Source organism: Caretta caretta, chromosome 6 (assembly GCF_965140235.1).
Source record: "Caretta caretta isolate rCarCar2 chromosome 6, rCarCar1.hap1, whole genome shotgun sequence".
Lineage (NCBI taxonomy): Eukaryota > Metazoa > Chordata > Testudines > Cheloniidae > Caretta > Caretta caretta.
In genome coordinates, this window is record NC_134211.1 from 104,020,744 (window position 1) to 104,042,129 (window position 21,386).

The 21,386-nt window shown below is 40.1% G+C and overlaps 1 protein-coding gene and 1 long non-coding RNA gene across 2 annotated transcripts in view; one reads left to right on the forward strand and one right to left on the reverse strand.

Moving 5' to 3' along the window:
* Positions 1–21,386, reverse strand: part of DICER1 (dicer 1, ribonuclease III) — a 101,269-nt gene that overhangs the window by 17,276 nt on the left and 62,607 nt on the right. The window contains 9 exon segments of the mRNA XM_048853214.2: positions 154–307; positions 745–958; positions 2,469–2,648; positions 6,726–6,865; positions 14,967–15,042; positions 15,553–15,685; positions 16,414–16,568; positions 16,663–16,905; positions 19,215–19,347. Coding sequence (XP_048709171.2) covers positions 154–307; positions 745–958; positions 2,469–2,648; positions 6,726–6,865; positions 14,967–15,042; positions 15,553–15,685; positions 16,414–16,568; positions 16,663–16,905; positions 19,215–19,347 — 1,428 coding nt within the window.
* On the forward strand, positions 6,813–11,353 carry LOC142072576 (uncharacterized). Its single transcript, XR_012669045.1, has 3 exons — positions 6,813–6,887; positions 10,005–10,082; positions 10,993–11,353. It is a non-coding gene; the product is annotated as an uncharacterized LOC142072576 (long non-coding RNA).

Genomic DNA, 21,386 nt, shown 5'->3' on the forward strand with positions numbered 1-21,386 from the left:
TTAAATAATGTAATTTATCATCAAATGTCATCAGGTTTATGGTGTATGCTAAATATGCTTTGATCCAATACATTAGTTACATAACTTATATGGCAAATACTTATACCGATACATTTTCTACACTCCGAATGTCACAGATGATACAATCCTCACCTTGGAATGATAACTGCATCCTGGTAATCTTCTAATTTGAAAATAAATGGAGTTTCTTTTGTGTACTTTGTACTGGGAATGCCTGTACGTGCTTCAGATTTTTCAATATCTTCCATAAACTTAAAGTCAATGTCCAAAGTGCTGGAGTCATCAACTTAAAAAGAAAAGACATATTTAATTTATTTTGTTGGGTTTCCCAAACTGGAAGCAGTATTATTTTTAACTTGTAAAGTCTTACTTTTCGGGTAGACTATTTGCTGTCAACACACTCTTTGCCTCCCCTCTTCCCTAAAATCTTGAGGTAAACCTTCCACTTATAACAGCACACCTATATACTTTTAGATCCTTCCTCGTTCACATGAAAACATACTGCTAAGAGATGATTTGTACTCATTTCAAGCACACTTAGAATTGAAAAAGGTGAGGAACGGTAACAGAATCAAACCCGCATACTATTATATTTCTGCTGTTGTTACTATATTAAATTATATATGAAATATGATAACTCTGAAGGATGACAAAATACTAAAGTAACTAGTTTGTTGTTATAAAGCAAACTAAAGGGAATATTTAAAGAAACTCAATCCTTACCAACATTAAGAGGTAGAACACAATAGGCTGAATCAGCTTCTGTAGGTCTGAACTCTAGTGCAGGTTTCTCAAGCCGAAGAATGTGTGAGAAAATGTACTGGTGAAGTCTTGTGATCAGCTCAAGCATTTGTAAAGACAACATAAAACCAGACTTCTTTAGCTCAATAGATATAGTAACCTCTCCAGAACGTGTGTACACAGGAAAGTGAGGAATCTAAGTACATAAAGAGAAACCAAAAGAGAACAAAAATTAGATACTGAAACATGTCTTAGAAAATACCATATATACTTCTTCCAGAATAGAATTGTCCCAATAAAACAGTGATTAATGTTTAGTCAGGATTTAGGTATTAATGAACATTAATTTACACATACAGAAACACAAGTGGAAGCCATCATTTTGATACAGGGACAGTTTCACTGTTCAGAAAAGTTTACGTTCTCTCTAACCTAGAAAATGACCCTTTTTTAGAGAGCAGGGGCTACCTGATAAAGTTCCCTTTTAAAATTTTGGCTTCTCTCTAGAGTTTCTTAATTTCCCTGCATTTTCTTATCAATAAGAAGGGTAGTGCTATCCTCATGTCTTCACTGAGGATTTCATTCTCTCCTGTGAAGAGAGACTAGGTGAAGGACATTTTCTTCTGGATTTGATCCTTAACTATTTCTTTCAGAATTGATTGGAATCTGAATCAGAAACAATGCAATCATCTCTTTTCTTGTGCTAATGAGAACTAGCATGAAAGATTTTACTCTTGTTTCTCAACTTGTCAGCAAGTTTTATAAGAGGCAGGCATGGAGAGCCATTGCCAGAAACGGGCTCAGTGGTGATGCTGTGCACGAGCTGATGCACAAAGAGCAGACACTAGTGAAACTGGAGTTACGGTTTCCTAGAGTCGGACTGATAAGATTCTGTGCCCAGAAAGGCACAGAATTATAAATGAGTGGCCCAAAGGGTCTGAACAGCAGCGGGGGAGGAGTTTGCTGAGAAAGTGGGTGTGTAATGGGGCTTGCGACCCTATAAAACATAACATCCATGGGATGATTTGTGGGGAGGGAGACGTTATTACCTTTACCAATAGTCAGATGAAGACTTCTGGGAGCGAGGGAGTTGATGAATGTGGGACAGGTACCCCAGGAATACTAGGTGGACATTATAGTGAGGGAGTGGCAGAGCTCTAAAAGTGTCCATAACCCCTGCACTGTGATGTTACAGAGTCCTGCTGCTACAGAGATGCTGAAGGAGCTGCGGAGTGCTGGTGATATTGCTGAGTGCAGGGCCATGGTTGGAATTGCGAGGACAAACCCTCTGAGCAGGTAACAGAACATGATTTGTTCTTAGCACAATATAAGCACAGATCCCCTCTCAATGGATGGTTGGGAAAAAGCACAGAAAGAGGTGTATTTCCTCAGCATGTGCTTAGCCTTGTCTCCCATTTTCAGCTCAGACGAGGCTAGTCAGAAATGTCCTACCTCAGAAGAAGAATTTGGTATTCTTAATCAGAGAATATAAAATGACAATGAGGAAAGTTTGATAGGAAGAAGTTAAACTGTGGAAATAACTGTACACAATACTCTATGATAATTGGAGATCCAGTTTTCAAGATTTCTCCAGGAAGGCAGAGTTGACATGTGGTCTGGTCTCTGGCCTGCCTCAGTGCTTTGAGTCATGAACGGTAGAAGAACTGTCAGGCACAGAAGGGGTAAGAGAAAGTCAGATTCATTACCTGAGGTATAGGTTTGGCTGTCAGTATTCCAAAGCATCTTGTTGTATCCTCAGGAGGATACAGCTTTCGCCTCCTAAAGTTGAGCTCGTCAGGCAAAGGGGTAGTTAACACCATTCCTATTACATACAGATAACAGGGATGATCAGGTTTGGGGTAACTATCTCTCAAACATTCTGGAATCTACAATCAAAGAGAGGAAAATACATTAATATGACTATTTCAACAAACTTCACTTAAATTTTCATTCCTAGAACAAATATTTCATAAGATCTGTTGAGACTGGTATGAAACAAAATTATTATACTTTTTAAAACCTTTGGAAATATGTTTCTAAAAGGTAGAACAGGAAAATTCACCCAAACTAACCTGAATCTCCCCCCCCCCCCCTTTTTTTTTTTTTGAACAGCAAGACCCATTAATACTGGTCTTCAGCCTACTTGCAGGTTGGGGGCAAAACCAGACCTCAGTCATTAGTCAGCAGCAGAATGCCTCATGCCCAGAACTTCCTGCTAGCTGAGACAACTATTACTTTCCTAAATTAACAATTGTGTTAATTCTACATTGAAAAACAAAAGTCTCTTCTACTGCAGAGCACCAGAATAATCTTCCCTACGAATAAAATGAAAGCTTTGAATACCATTTTACATCTCTATCCATCTCTGGATAAGCCCTTCTGTCCAGACTCTATGGTCCTTATTTCTCAAATAAAGGCAGTTTTTATATAAAGGTTGGATAAGTCTTCCCATTCTTAATCTGCTAAGATTCAAAGACCCACTGCACTAGGATTTTCTCAGTAGTATGTCTTCAGAATGAGAAGCAAGTTCAATCTTTACTTTTGTACACCAAAAAATGAGGCAAACTATATCTACCCCCCATCTTTCCTTGGCTGTGGCATTAGGCCACAGAATTCTTCTGCCTAAAATGACACTGGCTGAAGTTTGGATGACCAATTTGTGGATTTCTGTGAATGTATGTATTTATGGTGATCAGGTGACTGACTTCCAGCTCTCCTTGTAGGAACCATATAACTTCTCTGCTCATGTGCTCATCGTTGCTCTTAAGAAATAGGATTTGATATTTGATAGAAGAGTAAGATCTACTATTTTGCAGGGGTGAAAAATACTCCATCTCGATTAATCAAAAAACTAGATGTTTTAGATATCCCCTGGCTTTTACATAAAAAACCCTGAGTACTTCTTGTAAATCTGAAATGTGCTAAAGCTTCTTTTCCAGATGCAGAGTTGGGACAAAAACATGGGAAAAATTCTTGATTTCTATGAAAAAAACAGTTTTCTTTGTGCCAGTTTGAAAAATCATCTTCTCAGAATGACAGGTATTTTACTGAGCCTTTTGAGCACACTCCATATTGCAAAAGGTCACCTTACTGAGGTAACAGATATTGGGAAGGGCACTCTGATGGAAAGGAAATATGACAATACCTCTTCCAGTGGTTCAAACTGATGAACAGGTTCTTAGTGCTGTAGGAAATAGGTTTTCCCCATTTACACTGGACTGTTCAATCTACTGCTTCTGAAGAGGTCCTCTCTTTTGTTGTACTTCTGGGACTTAAAATTTCATGTTATCTATATTCCTTTCTATAATATCTGACTAGGGTCAAGTTTTCCCTAGACTTTTCCGATGACTGTGACTACCTTATCCATTGATTTCCAAAAAGCTTCCCACTGGAGTGTGTGGGAATTGCCAGAAGCTGATTTACCTGACAAATATTCTCTACGATTGAGGATATATATGCCTACATGATACTATATTGTATCTCACTGCTCTGGATGAGAGCAAGAGAATATCCCTAGATATGACGGAAGGCTGCTGATAAAGAATTTTTCCAGAAAGATGACTCAAAACTTCTCTTGTGGAGTACACAGAGGTTGTGGATGTCCACAGTCACCTTGCAATTCCTTCTGATTAAGGAGTCCACTCTCCCATCTATGGTGTCTTTTTGGTGGAAGAATCTCCCTCAGCTGGGATCACCAAGTCCTTGATGGAGAAGAGTGAGATATGTGTGTGCACCAAGTCTATTTTTGGGACAGACACCAGGTTGGATCTGAGCTGGTGCATATGGTAGAACCTTTGGGTTGCTTTTCCAGTCTCTTGGCTCTGTTTTTAATTGAGGTTGCCATGGCCCTCCTGAGCAGCTACAAAATTCACTGGTTGAAAGGATATACCCTGTACTACTAATTATCAATCCTCTGGAAGGAATTTCAGGGAATGGGGCTTTCTTCTGCTACCAGTGACTGTCAGGTCTGTTTCTACATCCATGGAAGCAGGTTGAAGACCCATCATAACGGATCTGTGGAACTTTCCATGATGAAGAATGCAGCTTATAACAAACCTGTTCTGTTAAAGTGAAAGTTCAACTCTGCACTAGTTATCCTATTATATATTATGTTAAATAAATCTAATAAAAGAATATTCCTGTAAAGTGATAAACATGTTTATGAAATAACATGACTTATACCAACACTGTGCCTTAATAAATCTCTATTTGAAAAAAGTGATCTTTACCAACCTACGGTTCAAACCGAAAGAATTTGATGTTCCATGCTCAAATGGTAAACCTTTAAATCAAAATTAAATATCTGAAATTAATAAAAAAGCAGCGAGTTCTGCCTCTGGAAATGTCCAAAAGTCAAAATTACTAACACCACAACAACAGTCTTTGAGTCACATGACTTCATTTCACAGACTTTAGAAAAAGAAATTCTTTACTTTCTATACTTTGACATATTGAACTGGATGCTGAAGTTTTGTTTTGTTTTTTTTACACAAACTTCTTCTGACACTAGTTAGTTTCTTTGGGACAAGTTTTCCACTCAATTACATTAGTGAAACTTCACTGACTTCAACAGAATTGCACTGGTATAACAGAGAATTTGGTCCATGATTTTCAAGACTCCATCAGGGACAGAGAGCTATCTTTGTGATGTACAGAAGAAAAACTGTCTGGATATTACAACTAGACAATTTTTTTTCAAAAGAAAAAAAAAAAACAGGGAAAAGACTTCATCCAAAATGTCACAATTTCTTTTTGTTTCTTTCAACCAGCTTTGAAAGCTATAATATAATAGTAATTATACATGAGATAAAATGCAACTAGCTAATTAAAAAAAAAAAAAAAAAAAGAGAGTGCTAGCTAGCATGCAAAACATTTTTCATTCCTCTGAACAGATTCACCTTGACAGCTAGTACCTACCCTCTTTTCTCTAAAAGGGAGACAAACATGCAGCTAGAAGTCTGTACTATATATTTTGTAATGTAAAGACCATCCTGCTAAAAAGTTTGAAACACACCTTGCCATAAATATAAAGGGAAGGGTAAACACCTTTAAAATCCCTCCTGGCCAGAGGAAAAACCCTTTCACCTGTAAAGGGTTAAAAAGCTAGGATATCTTCGCTGGCACCTGACCAAATGACCAATGAGGAGACAAGATACTTTCAAAGCTGGGGGGGGCAGAGATAAACAAAGGCTCTCTCTGTCTGTGTGATGCTTTTGCCGGGAACAGAACAGGAATGGAGTCTTAGAACTTAGTAAGTAATCTAGCTAGATATGCGTTAGATTCTGTTTTGTTTAAATGGCTGATAAAATAAGTTGTGATGAATGGAATGTATGTTCAGGTTTTTGTGTCTTTTTGTAACTTAAGGTTTTGCCTAGAGGGATTCTCTATGTTTTGAATCTGATTACCCTGTAAGGTATTTACCATCCTGATTTTACAGAGGTGATTCTTTTACTTTTTTTCTAAGAATTAAAATTTTTCTTTTAAGAACCTGATTGCTTTTTCCTTGTTCTTAAGATCCAAGAGTTTGAGTCTGTGTTCACCTATGCAAATTGGTGAGGATTTTTATCAAGCCTTCCCCAGGAAAGGGGGTGTAGGATTTGGGGAGGATTTTGAGGAGAAAGACATTTCCAAGCGGGCTCTTTCCCTGTTATATATCTGTTAGACGCTTGGTGGTGGCAGCAATAAAGTCCAAGGACAAAAGGCAAAATAGTTTATACCTTGGGGAAGTTTTAACCTAAGCTGGTAAAAATAAGCTTAGGGGGTTTTCATGCAGGTCCCCACATCTGTACCCTAGAGTTCAGAGTGGGGAAGGAACCTGGACACACCTTAAAATAAAACCTTCATTTGAAAAACACCCCTTTGTCAGACAAGTTAGAGACTTAAACTTAGAAAGCTTGTCTTATTTCCAGACTATAATAGAATATATTAGATTTTAGATGTGGACAGCAATGAATGATACTAACAGCTTTAGGGTAGCACTGCCTTCGTTTTGTAGATCCTGGTCTTCCTGGAACATTGGTTTCTTCTTCATCATGTAAATCAAGCTCCTCCTCATACTTAACCGTTTCTTTTCCAACCGGCATCAAGTGGTCATCCAGTTCACCTAATTTTATTAATGAGTACAGGTGAGTAGTAGTATTAATAATCACATTTCAATTCTTCAGATATTATAGATTAGCTGTGTTCATTCAATGGAATAACTACCATTATAACCTGCAAGATGAATTTGAGGGTATGTCTACACTGCAATTAAAAATCTGCAGCTGGCCCATGCCGGCTCAGGGCTTGGGCTAAGGGCCGTTTAACTGGTGTAGACGTTAGGGTTCGGACTAGAGCCCAGGCTGTAATACCCAGTGAGGTAGGAGCGTCCCAGAGCTCAGGCTGCAGCTCAAGCCTGAACATCTGCACTGCCATTAAACAGCCCAAGCCCCTGAGTCCGAGCCAGCTGGCACGGGCCAGCCATGGGTGTCCAATTACAGTGTAAACATACCCTTAGAGGCTACACAATATTTAGGTGACCTCACTAAATAGTAGCGAGAACTTGCTAATCATGATACCATGCACACATTAACCTCTTACCAGTTAAAGCTGCTAATTTGTTCTGAGTAAAAATAATACTGATGGCAGAATTCTAAGATTTCCGAAGTACATTTAAAATAAAAATTTTAAATAAATATTCTCCCTATGCTGAAGTTGTCACGGAAAAATCAACTTCCCACACCAATTAAAGGCAGCCTGGGACTGAATTACTTGATTGGACTAATTTGCACACAGTAATGTCTACCACCCAGGATTTCTTACTCCCTTTTCTTTGGGAATGTACAGACTTTCTGTACTGGTTTAGAGCACATCTAGCAATATTCTATGGGATGTTGGTTTACAAAACACACTGTAATAAAGAAATGTACTTATGACATATTTACAAGCAGCACTACAGCTAAAGTCAGCATGACCTTTTCGTTTTTTTGACTATGTTCTATGGCTCAGAGAAAACCTGCTTTGCCCTCTTTAGAAATGGAAATTACTGACTTTTAACTGGAAGTTCTTCGAGATGTGTGGTCCCTGACTACATTCCAGATGTGGGTACGCATGCACATCATGAGCTTGAGACCAGAAAAATATTGCAAATAGTGTCTATTGTTCCGTGCCTGCGCCCTGGCTCCCCTAGTGCTCTGCACTGGGGATATAAGTGGAAGTGCAGACCAATGCCTCTCCAGTTCTTTCTCTACCACAAATCCAGTTGTAATTCAAAGCTGGGACGGCAGGGAAGGAGGGTATGTAGTGGAATAGAGATAGGAACACGTCTTGAAGAACTTCCAGTTACAGGTAATTAATCTCCATTTCTTTTTTGTGCACTAGTCCCTATTGTATTCCACACGATTGCTGACAAATAGTATTCAAAGAGGAGGGGGATACGAGGATGCAGGTGGTCTATATGCTTGCAACACTGCAGCTCCAAAGGCTATGTCAGCAGAAGAGTCTTGGGCCAATACATAATGCTTTCCGAAAGTGTTGCTGGAACTCCAGGTTGCCACTTTAAATGTCCAGTAGAGGGTCTTCTCTGAGAGAAGCTACTTAGGCTTTCTGTGCTCTCGTGGAATAGATGTGCTAACTGATTAAAAAAATCCATGCAAGGTATGGCTGCACTGCACTTCATAGAATCATAGAATATAAGGGTTGGAAGGGACCCCAGAAGGTCATCTAGCCCAATCCCCTGCTCGAAGCAGGACCAAATCCCAGTTAAATCATCCCAGCCAGGGCTTTGTCAAGCCTGACCTTAAAAACCTCTAAGGAAGGAGATTCTACCACCTCCCTAGGTAACGCATTCCAGTGTTTCACCACCCTCTTAGTGAAAAAGTTTTTCCTAATATCCAATCTAAACCTCCCCCACTGCAACTTGAGACCATTACTCCTCGTTCTGTCATCTGCTACCATTGAGAACAGTCTAGAGCCATCCTCTTTGGAACCCCCTTTCAGGTAGTTGAAAGCAGCTATCAAATCCCCCCTCATTCTTCTCTTCTGCAGGCTAAACAATCCCAGCTCCCTCAGCCTCTCCTCATAACTCATGTGATCCAGACCCCTAATCATTTTTGTTGCCCTTCGCTGGACTCTCTCCAATTTATCCAAATCCTTCTTGAAGTGTGGGGCCCAAAACTGGACACAGTACTCCAGATGAGGCCTCACCAATGTCGAATAGAGGGGAACGATCACGTCCCTCCATCTGCTCGCTATGCCCCTACTTATACATCCCAAAATGCCATTGGCCTTCTTGGCAACAAGGGCACATTGCTGACTCATATCCAGCTTCTCATCCACTGTCACCCCTAGGTCCTTTTCCGCAGAACTGCTGCCTAGCCATTCGGTCCCAAGTCTGTAGCTGTGCATTGGGTTCTTCCGTCCTAAGTGCAGGACCCTGCACTTATCCTTATTGAACCTCATCAGATTTCTTTTGGCCCAATCCTCCAATTTGTCTAGGTCCTTCTGTAGCCTATCCCTCCCCTCCAGCGTATCTACCACTCCTCCCAGTTTAGTATCATCCGCAAATTTGCTGAGAGTGCAATCCACACCATCCTCCAGATCATTTATGAAGATATTGAACAAAACCGGCCCCAGGACCGACCCTTGGGGCACTCCACTTGATACCGGCTGCCAACTAGACATGGAACCATTGATAACTACCCGTTGAGCCCGACAATCTAGCCAGCTTTCTACCCATCTTATAGTGCATTCTTCCAGCCCATACTTCCTTAACTTGCTGACAAGAATACTGTGGGAGACCGTGTCAAAAGCTTTGCTAAAGTCAAGAAACAATACATCCACTGCTTTCCCTTCATCCACAGAACCAGTAATCTCATCATAAAAGGCGATTAGATTAGTCAGGCATGACCTTCCCTTGGTGAATCCATGCTGGCCCATGCCAGCTGACTAAGGCTCACAGGGCTGTTTGTGGAATAGACATTTGGGCTCAGGCTGCAGCCCGAACTCTGGGACCCTCCCATCTCAGAGGGTTCTGCAGACCAGGCTCTAGTCTGAGCCTAGAAGTCTACACCGCAATTAAACAGCCCCTTACCTCGAGGCCCATGAGCCCGAGTCAGCTAGCATGGGCCAGTCACAGGTTTTTAATTGCAGTGTAGACATTCCATTATAGTCTCTGAGAAGATATAGCAGAACAAGCATGAGGTCAAGCAAAAACAATGAACGGTCCAGGTGATTTCCTAAAAGATTTCATTCTTTGCACGTAGAACACAGTGCTCATCTGAGCTCAAGACAAAGAAGTCTCCTGTCTTTGCTGGAGGCGTGAGGCTTTGGGAAGAATACTGGTAAGTGAATTGATTAGTTTATGTAGAATTTGGAAACTAATTTGGGATGAATTTCAGATGAAGGAGAAAGGATACTATATCTTTGTGAAATGTAGTATAGGGTGGGTCAGCCATAAGAGTCCCCAGCTCACTCACCCTCCTGGCCAGCAGAATGGCAACCAGGAAGGCGACCTTCCTTGATAAGTAGGACATTAAGCACATGGCCAATGGTTCTACAGGTGGCCTGGTAAGTGCTGAAAGTACAAAACTGAGGTCTTGTTGTGGCATTGGCTTCATTACTGGTGGATAGGCCTTGGTCAAACCGTTTAGGAATCTGGTTGATACCGAATGAGTAAAGATAGAGTAGCTATCAATCAGAGGATGGCATGCACGGATGCTGCTAGGTGAGGCCACAGAAAGCTAATATAGAGACTCGATGTCTTAAAATAGCAGGAATATCTGCTGACTCTGACCATACTGAATCTGTTGTGACCAGATATACAAATTCCTCCCTGTGGCTAGGTAACATCTTCTGGTAGAATCTTTCCTGCTATTATTCAGAATAGTTCAACTGCCAAACATGAATGCTTTGGGTTTGAAAACTATCCAAATACCAAGCCGTGAGGTGAAGAGAATCTGGGTTGGGATGCCTGACCCTGCTGCTTTCTTGAGTTAGTAGGTCCTTCCTTATCCAGAAATGTTGGGATTATATAAATGGAAGGAATGCATTGCAGGCCCACCTGACCATTCGACCTGACCATTGCAGGCCCACCTGACCATTCGACATCTGAGTGTGACTTGGTTTATTAGACTGCTCATGGCATGGAATCTGTCCACGGGAAAGTAGGCCCTTGCTGTAGTTGAGTCCAGGGTCACCCCTATAGAGTTTCTGATTTGCATGGGAATCAGGACAGATTTTTTTTTTATGCAGATCACCAAGGATGCCAAAACCCAGTAATGACGAGGTTGCCATCAGAGCTCCTAGGCATTGTCTACTTGTTTAAAGCCAGTCATCCAAGTACAGGAAGATAGTGTAGCTGTTTCATCTCATCTTTGCTCCCACCACTGGAAAGACCTTTGCAAAGACTCTGGGTGCTGCTGCCAAATTGTGCAGGAGTTCCCTGTATTCACAGTGTTCCTGACCTACCAGAAAACTGAGGAACCTTCTGCGGGACAGGTGGATGATCACATGAAAGCAAACATCTTTTATGTGGAGAGCTGTGAACCATGTGTCTTTTTCCAAGGAAGTAGTTATTGATGCCAATGTAACCATGCAGAATTTTAATTTGTAAATAAAGGTATTTAGCTGATGCAGGTCAATAATCCCTCCAGCCTCCCTTTTTATTGGGAAATATGAAACAGTTGGAATAGAACCCTTTCCCTTGATGCTGAGGTGGCACTCACTCTATAGTTTAGCTGGTAGCTGAGGTTGGGTAGCTGTCACTGATATGGATGAGACTGCATATCTTGATTTCTGCACCTTTTGTTGCTTGTCGCGTAGTTTTGTAAGGTCATCGGTGATAGAAAGGCTAAGGAAAGAGGTGTTGGCTTATATGGTCATTTATGGTGTTTCCTCTTCAGGCCCAGAGAATAAATGCCTAGCGGGCAGTGGGCTGACCTGCAGTTTAAGAAGTGCAAAGACTTGTCTGTCTTCTCATTAAAGAGACTAGTTTCATTACAAGGAAACTCCTCAATGGTGTTCTGAATCTCTCTTGGGAACCCTGAAGAGTGGAGCCATGACTCCTGGCACATTACTATTGTGGTTGCCATAGATCTTGATGCAGTATCAGCTGCTTCCACTGCAGCTTACAGTGAGGTTTTGCCACAAGTCCACCTTCCTCAAAAAGGGCCTGGAATTGAGCCCTGTCCTCCTTGAGGAGTTTTATCTTTGAACTCCAGTAACATTGCATAGTTCATAAAAGGGCCTGGTAGTTAGAAATTTTCAACTGGAGACTGATGGATGTGAATACCTTCCTCCTCAGGTCAAGGCGTTGAACTACCTTGTACGTATGGGTAGTTCCTGGGTGTTGCTTCCTGGATCTTTTCATGGCTGCTTGCACTATTAGGGAGTTAGGGGTAGGGCCAATGAACAAGAGTTCTTCCCCTTAGGAGTAGGGATACAAGTTGCTGGTGTACGCCATACCACTTTAGCTGGCCTCCATAATGGCCTCATTCACAGGGATGCTACCCAATTGGGTCCGGCGGGCTGTCACATGTTCAAGAGTTTGTGCTGCATATCTTGAACATCCTCTAATGGAATTTGAAGCTCTGCTGCCAATGTCTCCAATAGTGCTTGGTATTACCTAGGGTCACTGGGTGAGAGCAAAGACAGGGTAACTACCTCATCAGGTGAGGAAGATGATATGCCTGTTGGCACTGCTAGTACCAGAGGATCCAGTTCATCATCTTCCTCTTCCATATACTTCTGCAGAGCTGGCTGCTGTTGTCTAGTAGGAGAAGGATGGGGAGACTCTGGTTGCGTGCATGGATTTGGTAAGGGTCCCATGGATGCCAAGGGGCCAGTATGAAGGGTTGAAGACTGGTTGGGATGGACCTCAGGACAGTGGGTACCAGTGCTCTCTTGGAGGGGAACCATGTTTGTGCAGAGAACAGGTCCAAGACACTCTCAAAGTCCTGTCTGCGATAACCTCCATAGGTTGAGAAGATGATGGTTTGCCTTGGGCATCGCATTTAGTCTATGGCAAAGGCAGATCCAGTTCCATCAGCAGTACTGTCAGTACCAGTGGAAGAAAAGACTGGCTTATGGATGGAATAGGGGAGTGACTCCTCCTTCTTGAAGTGGTGTCCCTTTCTGGGGTCAATATGGTCCTCAGAAAGACTACGCTAAAAAGTAGAGGAAATTGCGAGTCCAGGAGGATGAAGATATCCTCTGGTGTAGTGTATGTCTCAGTCCATTCTGGAGTACAAACAGTCCTGGTTGTCAGTTCTGCTGGATCCAATGCCATGACAGACTTAGTTGTTGGTGGGTGCTTTCAGAACCGGGTTGGTACAGCTGGGCAGAGAGGATCCCATCTGGCGCTCCTCAGTACTGGCAGCTGATGGTACTTTGACTCTTTAAGGTTGTGGTCAGCACCGATGTTGGTACCGGTATCATGGAAGCTTTCATTTTGTACGCTTTCCCTTTGTGGTCAAAAGGCTTCGGCAGACTGACAAGCAAAGACTCACCTGATTTGGAAGGACACTGGGAGGATCCCTTCTCTGAGAAGGCTACTTAGACGGGGGATGGTCTGTTCTTATGCTTGAAAGAGTTCCCCTCACTCTTATGAGAGGTCCAAGGCAACAGGTCTTTAGATTTAACTGATCCAGCCTCTGCTCCAGAGCTCATACTCTGAGAAGAACTGCTCAAAGCCTCCAGTCAATGTACAAAGGTGTCTCCCCAGCCTGGATCTAACAGGGCTTTCTCCATGAGATACTTCCTCTCGTCTATCTTTGGTCTGGGGTGGGAAGAAGCAACAAATATTGGACTTGGAGGAGACGTGAACTTCCCCAAGGCAGTAAAGACAGCATGGGTGGTCATCAGTGTTCCCTCTAATTTTTCCTCACCTCCATATTGGTGCACATAGAGTTCAGGTGGCAGGGTGGGACTGAGGGGTTTGGTACGTGGGAAGGGGTTCGGAACGTGGGAAGGGGTTCAGGGAGGGGTAGAGGGTTGGGGTGCAGGGGGGAGGACTCTGGCTGGGGGTGCAGGCTCTGGGGTCCAGAAGGGGGCTGGGACAGGGGGTTTGGGTGCAGGAAGGGTGAGGGCTCTAGGATGGGGCCCAGGGATGAGGTTTTGGAGTGCAGGCTGCTCTGGGGCTACAGCAGGGAGAGGACTCCTCCCCCCGTCCCCTCTCTCTCCCCACAGCAGCACCTGGGCTGAGGTGCTTTCTCCGCCGCAGCCCTGCGCAGCTCTTAATAAGCTGCTGTGCGGCCACGCAGCCAAGAGGGATCTTAGGTGGTCATCACTGACCAAGAAAGAGCAAAGGCAGGATAGAGAGTTTTTGAATCCCGAAATTCTGACATAGTCCTACTCCCAAAAGGGGAGACAGAGAGGGTTCCCCACCAGATGAGGAACTAAGCTACACTACCTATACAGAAAACTATAAAAGCACTTAAAATATATACAATTATATTTACAAGATGAAGACAAACTCGATGTGAGGATAGCTCCAGACACTGGAGGATTCTGACTGAGGCCATGTAGTGGTACGAAGGAACTGGAGGAGTCAGTCCACACCTCCCCTTATATCCTTGGTGCAGAGCCCAAAGGGAACCTGGGCTCAGAGGCAGACCAATGGTCACTATTTGCAAGATTTTTTCTGGATTCAGGTGTATCGTGCACATGCACACTCACATACTGAACACACATAGGGACCAGCACTTGAAGAATTTAGAGTTCTGATAAATATTTTGTAGTTAACTAGAGAAGCCTCCTCTTAAAGCATTGAATTTTGGATTGTACATAACAAATGCTGTTACAATGAACTTTTAGAAAAATCATATTCTATGGTTATCTCATGGCTGAGAAATACAGCTCTCAAATTACACTAGAACTCTGAAATGTGATTTGCTAGCTGACATTGAAATTTTTTTCCTGTATAAAAACCATATTCCATGTCAAAAGTTATGTTACCGCAACTGATATTGAATTTACCATTTTAAAAACCACAGAAATTCAGTGGTGAGATTCCCTTGACAACCTTAACTCTACACCTCTACATGGATGCATGTTAAATTATTTCATTATATGATCACATCACAGAACATTGTGCAATGGGGGTTAAACCATGAATTCCTCTACCATATTATAGATGACAGAAGTCTTTACCTACAACTTTCCAAATGCCTCAATATAAAGACTTTTTCCCCTTAACCAAAGAGATCCTTGTTTTCAAAGACACTTACCAATTTTGTGAAGCTTTTCACAGCAAATAAGAGCTACCACTCTCTCAGCCAGTCTTGCACAACTCATTGGAGGACCCTACAAAATATTTCACAAAATATCTTAAATCTATCTTTAACAGTACATAGTTTACCAATATATTTAAATGGTGAGAACTTAACAAACATTATAATGGTTTCATAAACTCAGAAAGAACAGACATTAAAACTCAACACAAAGGAGTTACTGTTTTAAAAAACAATATCAACTCTTATACTGCCTATGCAAAGTGCAGAAATAAATAAATAAATAAATCTGGAGCACATCCCACAACTCAAATAAGCAAATGTGTGGCTTATTTGCGGCTTATTTGCTCATGAGGCTGAGGGAAAAGCAGCAAAAGTCTTTGGGATGTACAATGAAAGGAAGTTGCTGAGAAAACAGACTACAAACAAAAGAAGCAGAAGTGGTCTGCAGGTAGTTACAGTGTGTGTTACAGCAAAAGAAAAGAGCATATATGCTGGCTACTAATTAATACCAATGGAAAATTCATTCAGGTATATATACATACATAATTCACTTATTTCCATCCCCATACCAAGTACTTACAACAATAGAGGCTCGAAGAGGTGAGTTGATTGGCAGGTAGAGAGTTGAATAAAATGTAGTATCAGGCAGTTCTCGGGTTTTACACTTAGGAGCCAGATGAGTAAATGGATCGCTTGGTAATCTTGCGCAGTACCTAATTTGACAATAGATTTTAAAAAGCCTATCTTTCTAAATCCAAAAGCAAGATCCTATTTACAGCTTACAGGGACTCTCAAATTACTAATGCAGGAAGTATGGAAGATTTTAGTCCTGCCTATCTCTTGAATTTCCCAAAATTAATATTTAGTAAAGTAAAATGATTTAATGTTGTCATCCAATACCCTTTTTAAAATAATACAGCAGATCATAAACACCAGAAATGTGAGTGAGAGGATTTTATGTGGCCCCCCTCAACTATAGCACTTCTTTAAAATTTGGCACTGTCAAAAGCAACTACATCTCTTCCCATTTGATGGCTGAATGGTGGACTTTATTAAATGTGTTGGTGGTCTCTATTTTATAAAGGTTTTTATACAGCCCATATCACCATAGTAACTCAGTACATTCCAGCAATGCATTAAGCAATGGGAGTACACATCAGTCATGTTATGTTCATATCCCTGGGTAGTTCTTAGTAGAAAGGGAATCCACATCACTAATACCAATCATCAGAACTGCCAACAAGGATACCAGTCTCAGACAAGGACTGAATGGATCTGACAGCAGGCCTGCCCTCTCTAACTCAGAGGTGATCTCATTCAGAATAGAGTTGAAGCATGTTGGTAGAGTGTTATGGGGAAGTTTTCAGTGCACTGCCTTACGCTGCCCTGTTTTGTGAGTCAATGGAGAACTTCAGTAGAAAAAAGTGAATTTGCCTCATACCTATTGATGTGTCCAATCGCAGTGTTAATTGTAACTCTTGGACTGCTATCATCTGGCCTCAACACATAGGGTGGAAAGATATCATCATCATCCACGATGGATTCGGTTTCAGTTTCACTAGTATCAACAGACTTTGAGCATTTGTTTCTGAGGATCTTAACATTTTAAGAACAGAATGTGAGAAACAGGCTATTTTTTTTTTTTTTTACTACTATGCTAACCAAGAAGTATGTTCCTTTGGATACATACCTTCTCAATTGCTTTGTAGGTTTTAAGATCTTCTTCAAAACTTTTGATTTTGTCTGTGTCTGCTAACATGATGTAATTTGAGATTGGTGCCCTGGCTCTTCCTTTGGACTGCACATAGGAACGGTATTCTGTGGGCAAATCAAAACGAACCACCAAATTGCATTTTGGTATGTCAACACCCTCTTCAACAATACTAGTAGCAATAAGTAAGTTGGTCTCATGTGCTCGAAATTTTCTAAGTACCTATAAAAGTAATCAAGAAAGAAATGTCTAAGAAATCATTTCAGTACACAACTGTTTGAATTACTTTTAATGAATTTTGTAATGCTATGTAAAAAACACAAAAAACCCCCCCAAAAGGACAGAATTGGAATTCTAAAAACATTTTTAAAAAGAATCAGAAGGATTACCGTGTTCAGCCAAAACAAACAACAATAATAATAAAAAAAATTTCAGAGACTCTTAGAGCAACAACATTTAATCAGAAAGACAATATGGCTTCCCAGGAATTACATCTTAAATATCAAATTACGAGGGAAATTAAAAAAATGTGGGAACCTCTAATCATGCGGGTGGGGAAAACCTGCTTAATTTACAATATTACATATCTTTTGGCTATGCTCCAGCAATGTTTGTTCAGAAAAGCATTTCTGAAATCAATAATTTGGGAATAACCAATCAGCATTTCTGATGTTGAAGCATCATTTTTGGAAATGACAATTTCCACAGTTGATGTTTCTGCTAATAACAATTTAAATTCACTAGGATCAAGGAACAATTATGGTAAACCTGCTAAAAGAAAAGTCACAACAGTTATATAAAAACAAACTGAAATAAGAAATCCTGACAAAAATACTTGCAAAAAGAAAAATGTCAAACTATTCTGTAAAATCCAGAAAAGGAATAAAAAGGAAGTAAAAATCAGGTTCACTTAAAAGGAAAAAAAACATAAGAATTTATAGCTCATTATACTATGTGTGGAAGAAACAGCCTCCCTCCCCCACACAATAAACTACAGTAAACTACTTGTTGCAGTTCATGTGGTTTTAGGCTACTTTTTAAATCAAGTTTCAGAGTAGCAGCTGTGTTAGTCTGTATTCACAAAAAGAAAAGGAGTACTTGTGGCACCTTCTCTAAGGTTCCACAAGTACTCCTTTTTTAAATCAAGTTTGTTACTGAACAATTGCCAGCAGTATTTACTAATTTGAAATGTCAATGTAGGTAAGATCATAAGAACGGCCATACTGGGTCAGACCAAAGTCCATCTAGCCCAGTATTCTGTCTCCCAACAGTAGCCAATGCCAGGTGCTTCACAGGAAATTAACACAACAGGTAATCAAGTGATCCATCCCCTATCGCCCATTCCCAGCTTCTGGCAATGTTGAGCATACTAATTTTCAAAAGAGATTCAGTTTTTAAACAGGATTAACAAAGATTAGCTTTTCAACTGTTTTTAAACTGAAAGTATTTTAAATGATAGATATAGGGTTCTTTCTAAATATTTTCCCTTCAGCTAAAACACTAATACACTCTCTAATTTTGGTCCTCTTTAACTTTTGTTTTAGGATCTTATTAAAATAACCATTGGCTTTTTTAATGAATTGGTTGCTAAATCATTAATGGACTCTACTTAATATCTGTTACACCACATCACCATTTAACAACAGCCTTAAAAAAGACAGAGCAATATTATAAGTCTTTCATTTGTGAATGCTCCCCCACTCCTTATCATGCATACAGGCCAAACAAACATTCCACACAACGTTTATTGTTAAAAGGATCCTGGCCAATAATACGTTATAACAAACCTTGTAATGCAAAATTACTCAGTCACCCAGCCCAATTAATCAAATACAGATTTCAGAGTGCTAGGACGTTCCATTTTCATAGATTTTTATCATCAAGTTGGAAGCTATGTTTGTATTTTTAAAAGTGTTAAATTTTATTTCTTTGAATTTAATAAGCTACTAGTATCAAAGTACGTCAAGCTGTAACAGGGTAGGTGATTTAAATATTTTTAATAAGGCAATTATGGGGGTTCAGGTTATAAATATGGCTTTTATCAAGTTCAAATACAAAACACAGTTAAAGCTAATTTTTTTTTTAAAAGTCCCAACATGAAATTCAAGACCATGGGTTTTTATTCGACACTAGACTCAATGTAAATCTGAGCTTTTAATGATCAGCAATTTACTGTTATTACAAAAGGGCTTAATATTCTACACTGCAGTCAGGAAATTCCAAAACACTTTGTTTTCTGTGAAACAGTAATGTAGCACTGTTAACCCATTAGAGGAGAATTAAGTGGTTGATGTGACAAGACAAGAAACTAGTTATACAGACCATTTTAAATTCTATTTGATTATATAACTTGACCACCCAATTTTTCTAAACACATTTTTTGTAAAAACATCTGCACCACAAACAAATGTGCAGATCTGTCAAGTCAGAATACTTCCTGAGATTCCAGAAGTTACTGCACACAGATTTTGCCTGCAAATGAAATGATTCTGAACATAGTAGTATCGTAGAATTCTTTTCAATTAAGTTACCTCTTCTTGTTTTCTGAATTCCACTTCCATCTGTTTGTTACGAGGCTGATTCTTTCCAATGCCATGTCCAGTTATAAAATTGCTACTGATGTAAGCCAGTTCTGGATCCTGTTTTCCAGCTTCCTTTATCAACCTAAGAATATTACACACATTTTGGAGTCAGGCATAGCTGAGAAAATGAAAGTTAATCTTTCGTTTGTAAGACCTATATTAAAAATTGAAGTTTGGTAATCGGGTATTTTGCCAACATATATACAGATGGCCTTAGCATGTTTTTTTTCTGAAACTGAAAGTTTATGGTGAAAACTTCTGTAGGGATAATCAAAGATGGACTGCATACGTACGCACATGCTTTGGGTCTAGTATGGAAAAGTCTATACTTGAAGGCCAAGATTTTCAGAAGGGACCAGTGATTTTGGGATTCCACAGTTTCTGGGTGCCCAAACTGAGACACCTTTAAAGGGACTTACTTTTCAGGAAGTGCCAAGTATCCCCAACAGAACAAAAAGGCCCCTCTTAGAGTATGTCTACATAGGGGTAAAAGACCTGCAACACAGCCCGCATCATCTGACTTGAGCTAGGGCTGTGGGTCTAAAAATCACAGTGTAGACATTCAAGTTTGGACTCCAGCAGGTTTTTTATCCCTGTATAGACATACCCAAAGGGCCTCATGTTGGACACCCTAGAACTCAGGGTCCCACGTCACTAGTCATTTGGTCAAAATCTACAAAGGACAGAACCTAAGAAACCAGCACCAAGTGTTCACATCTCTTCTAAATGTTACAAACCTCTGTACTCAAACATTTGACACCTTTATCTGTTGTGGCGTTGTCAACTACACTGAATGTGTATTCTGTATAGGTGTACATATGCAAACATTTATAAACAGAAAAGCAAACTGAAAAGCGCATGTGTGTATATCACACACACATACACACAAATAAAAACATCTTGAACATGAAATGTAAGGTCCCGTATCCTGCAACTATCTCTGTGTGGGTGGATCCCGTGCAGCAAGGGGCTACCTGTATGATCAAGGCTTAGTTCTGTAAATTAACAAAGCTTCCGAGAGGACACTGACTTCACAATCACAGCACAAAACAGTTCAAGACCCTCTTGATTCTTTGCAGGTTAAGTAAGGTAGTATTAAAAGGTGAGATATACAGAAATTGTTTTACTGTTATGGATAATTCTGTTGGAATGTAAGATTATTAGCTTAATATTAAGGATAAATATCTGCATAATTTAAATTATATTTTCTGTTCATATATGCTAATGACAAAAAGTTTTAAGACTTTGCTGTAATGTTTTGAGAAACTAGATATGTTTAGCACTCTGATTAAAAATATAGATATGTATCTTTCTTATTTAACCTAAATATGTTTGCAATTAATTGGTGAAATTATAAATTCCTCAATAATACTGAGCATGCATTATATGATTATACATATTTATTCATCCTTTTGCATTCATTTTTAAATAGGTCTCTTCTTTTGTATTTCCCCTTCTTCTTATAGGCCTAATAAGCTAAAAGTCTGTCTGTACAACACTGATTTCATGAGTAAGTTAAGCAACTAGCCATCTGTCTGTATAAATACACGTGTGTGTATAATCACAGTAATTGCTTTTGAAATGCAATGCCCAATGGGGAGTCCTCTGCAGGGGGGGATGAACCTGGAATCTCTGGGTCTAAAAATGTGTCTTTACTACCTGTGTTAAAAGACCCAGAGTCTGTTAGTCAAAGGCTGTATGAACATCTCAATCCCACCCTGGTCCAACCATTAGAAAGGGATATTGCAGAAAATTGGGAGGGCAGTTATGTACCTGATTTTTTTTATTTTTATTTTTTTGGAAAGTCAGACCCTGAAAATCTTTACCTTTGTTTCTTCTTCTAGATGACATTCCTATTCTAAAGCTCTTTTATCCCATCAAAGATGATCAAAAGAAATAAATCTCAAATTTGGATTTCTATTAAAGATTGCATTAGGTCTTAATGCACTTCAGTTGTAGAGAAATATACAATTAATGACATCGAGATATAACATTTCATAGTGCACAACTTCACAGGCAATTACTTACAGGAAAATGTATTAAGTTATTTTCTTCTATTTTTGACCATAAACTAGTAATATACTGTGACAGAATGTATCCATGTATTCACAACCTACACAG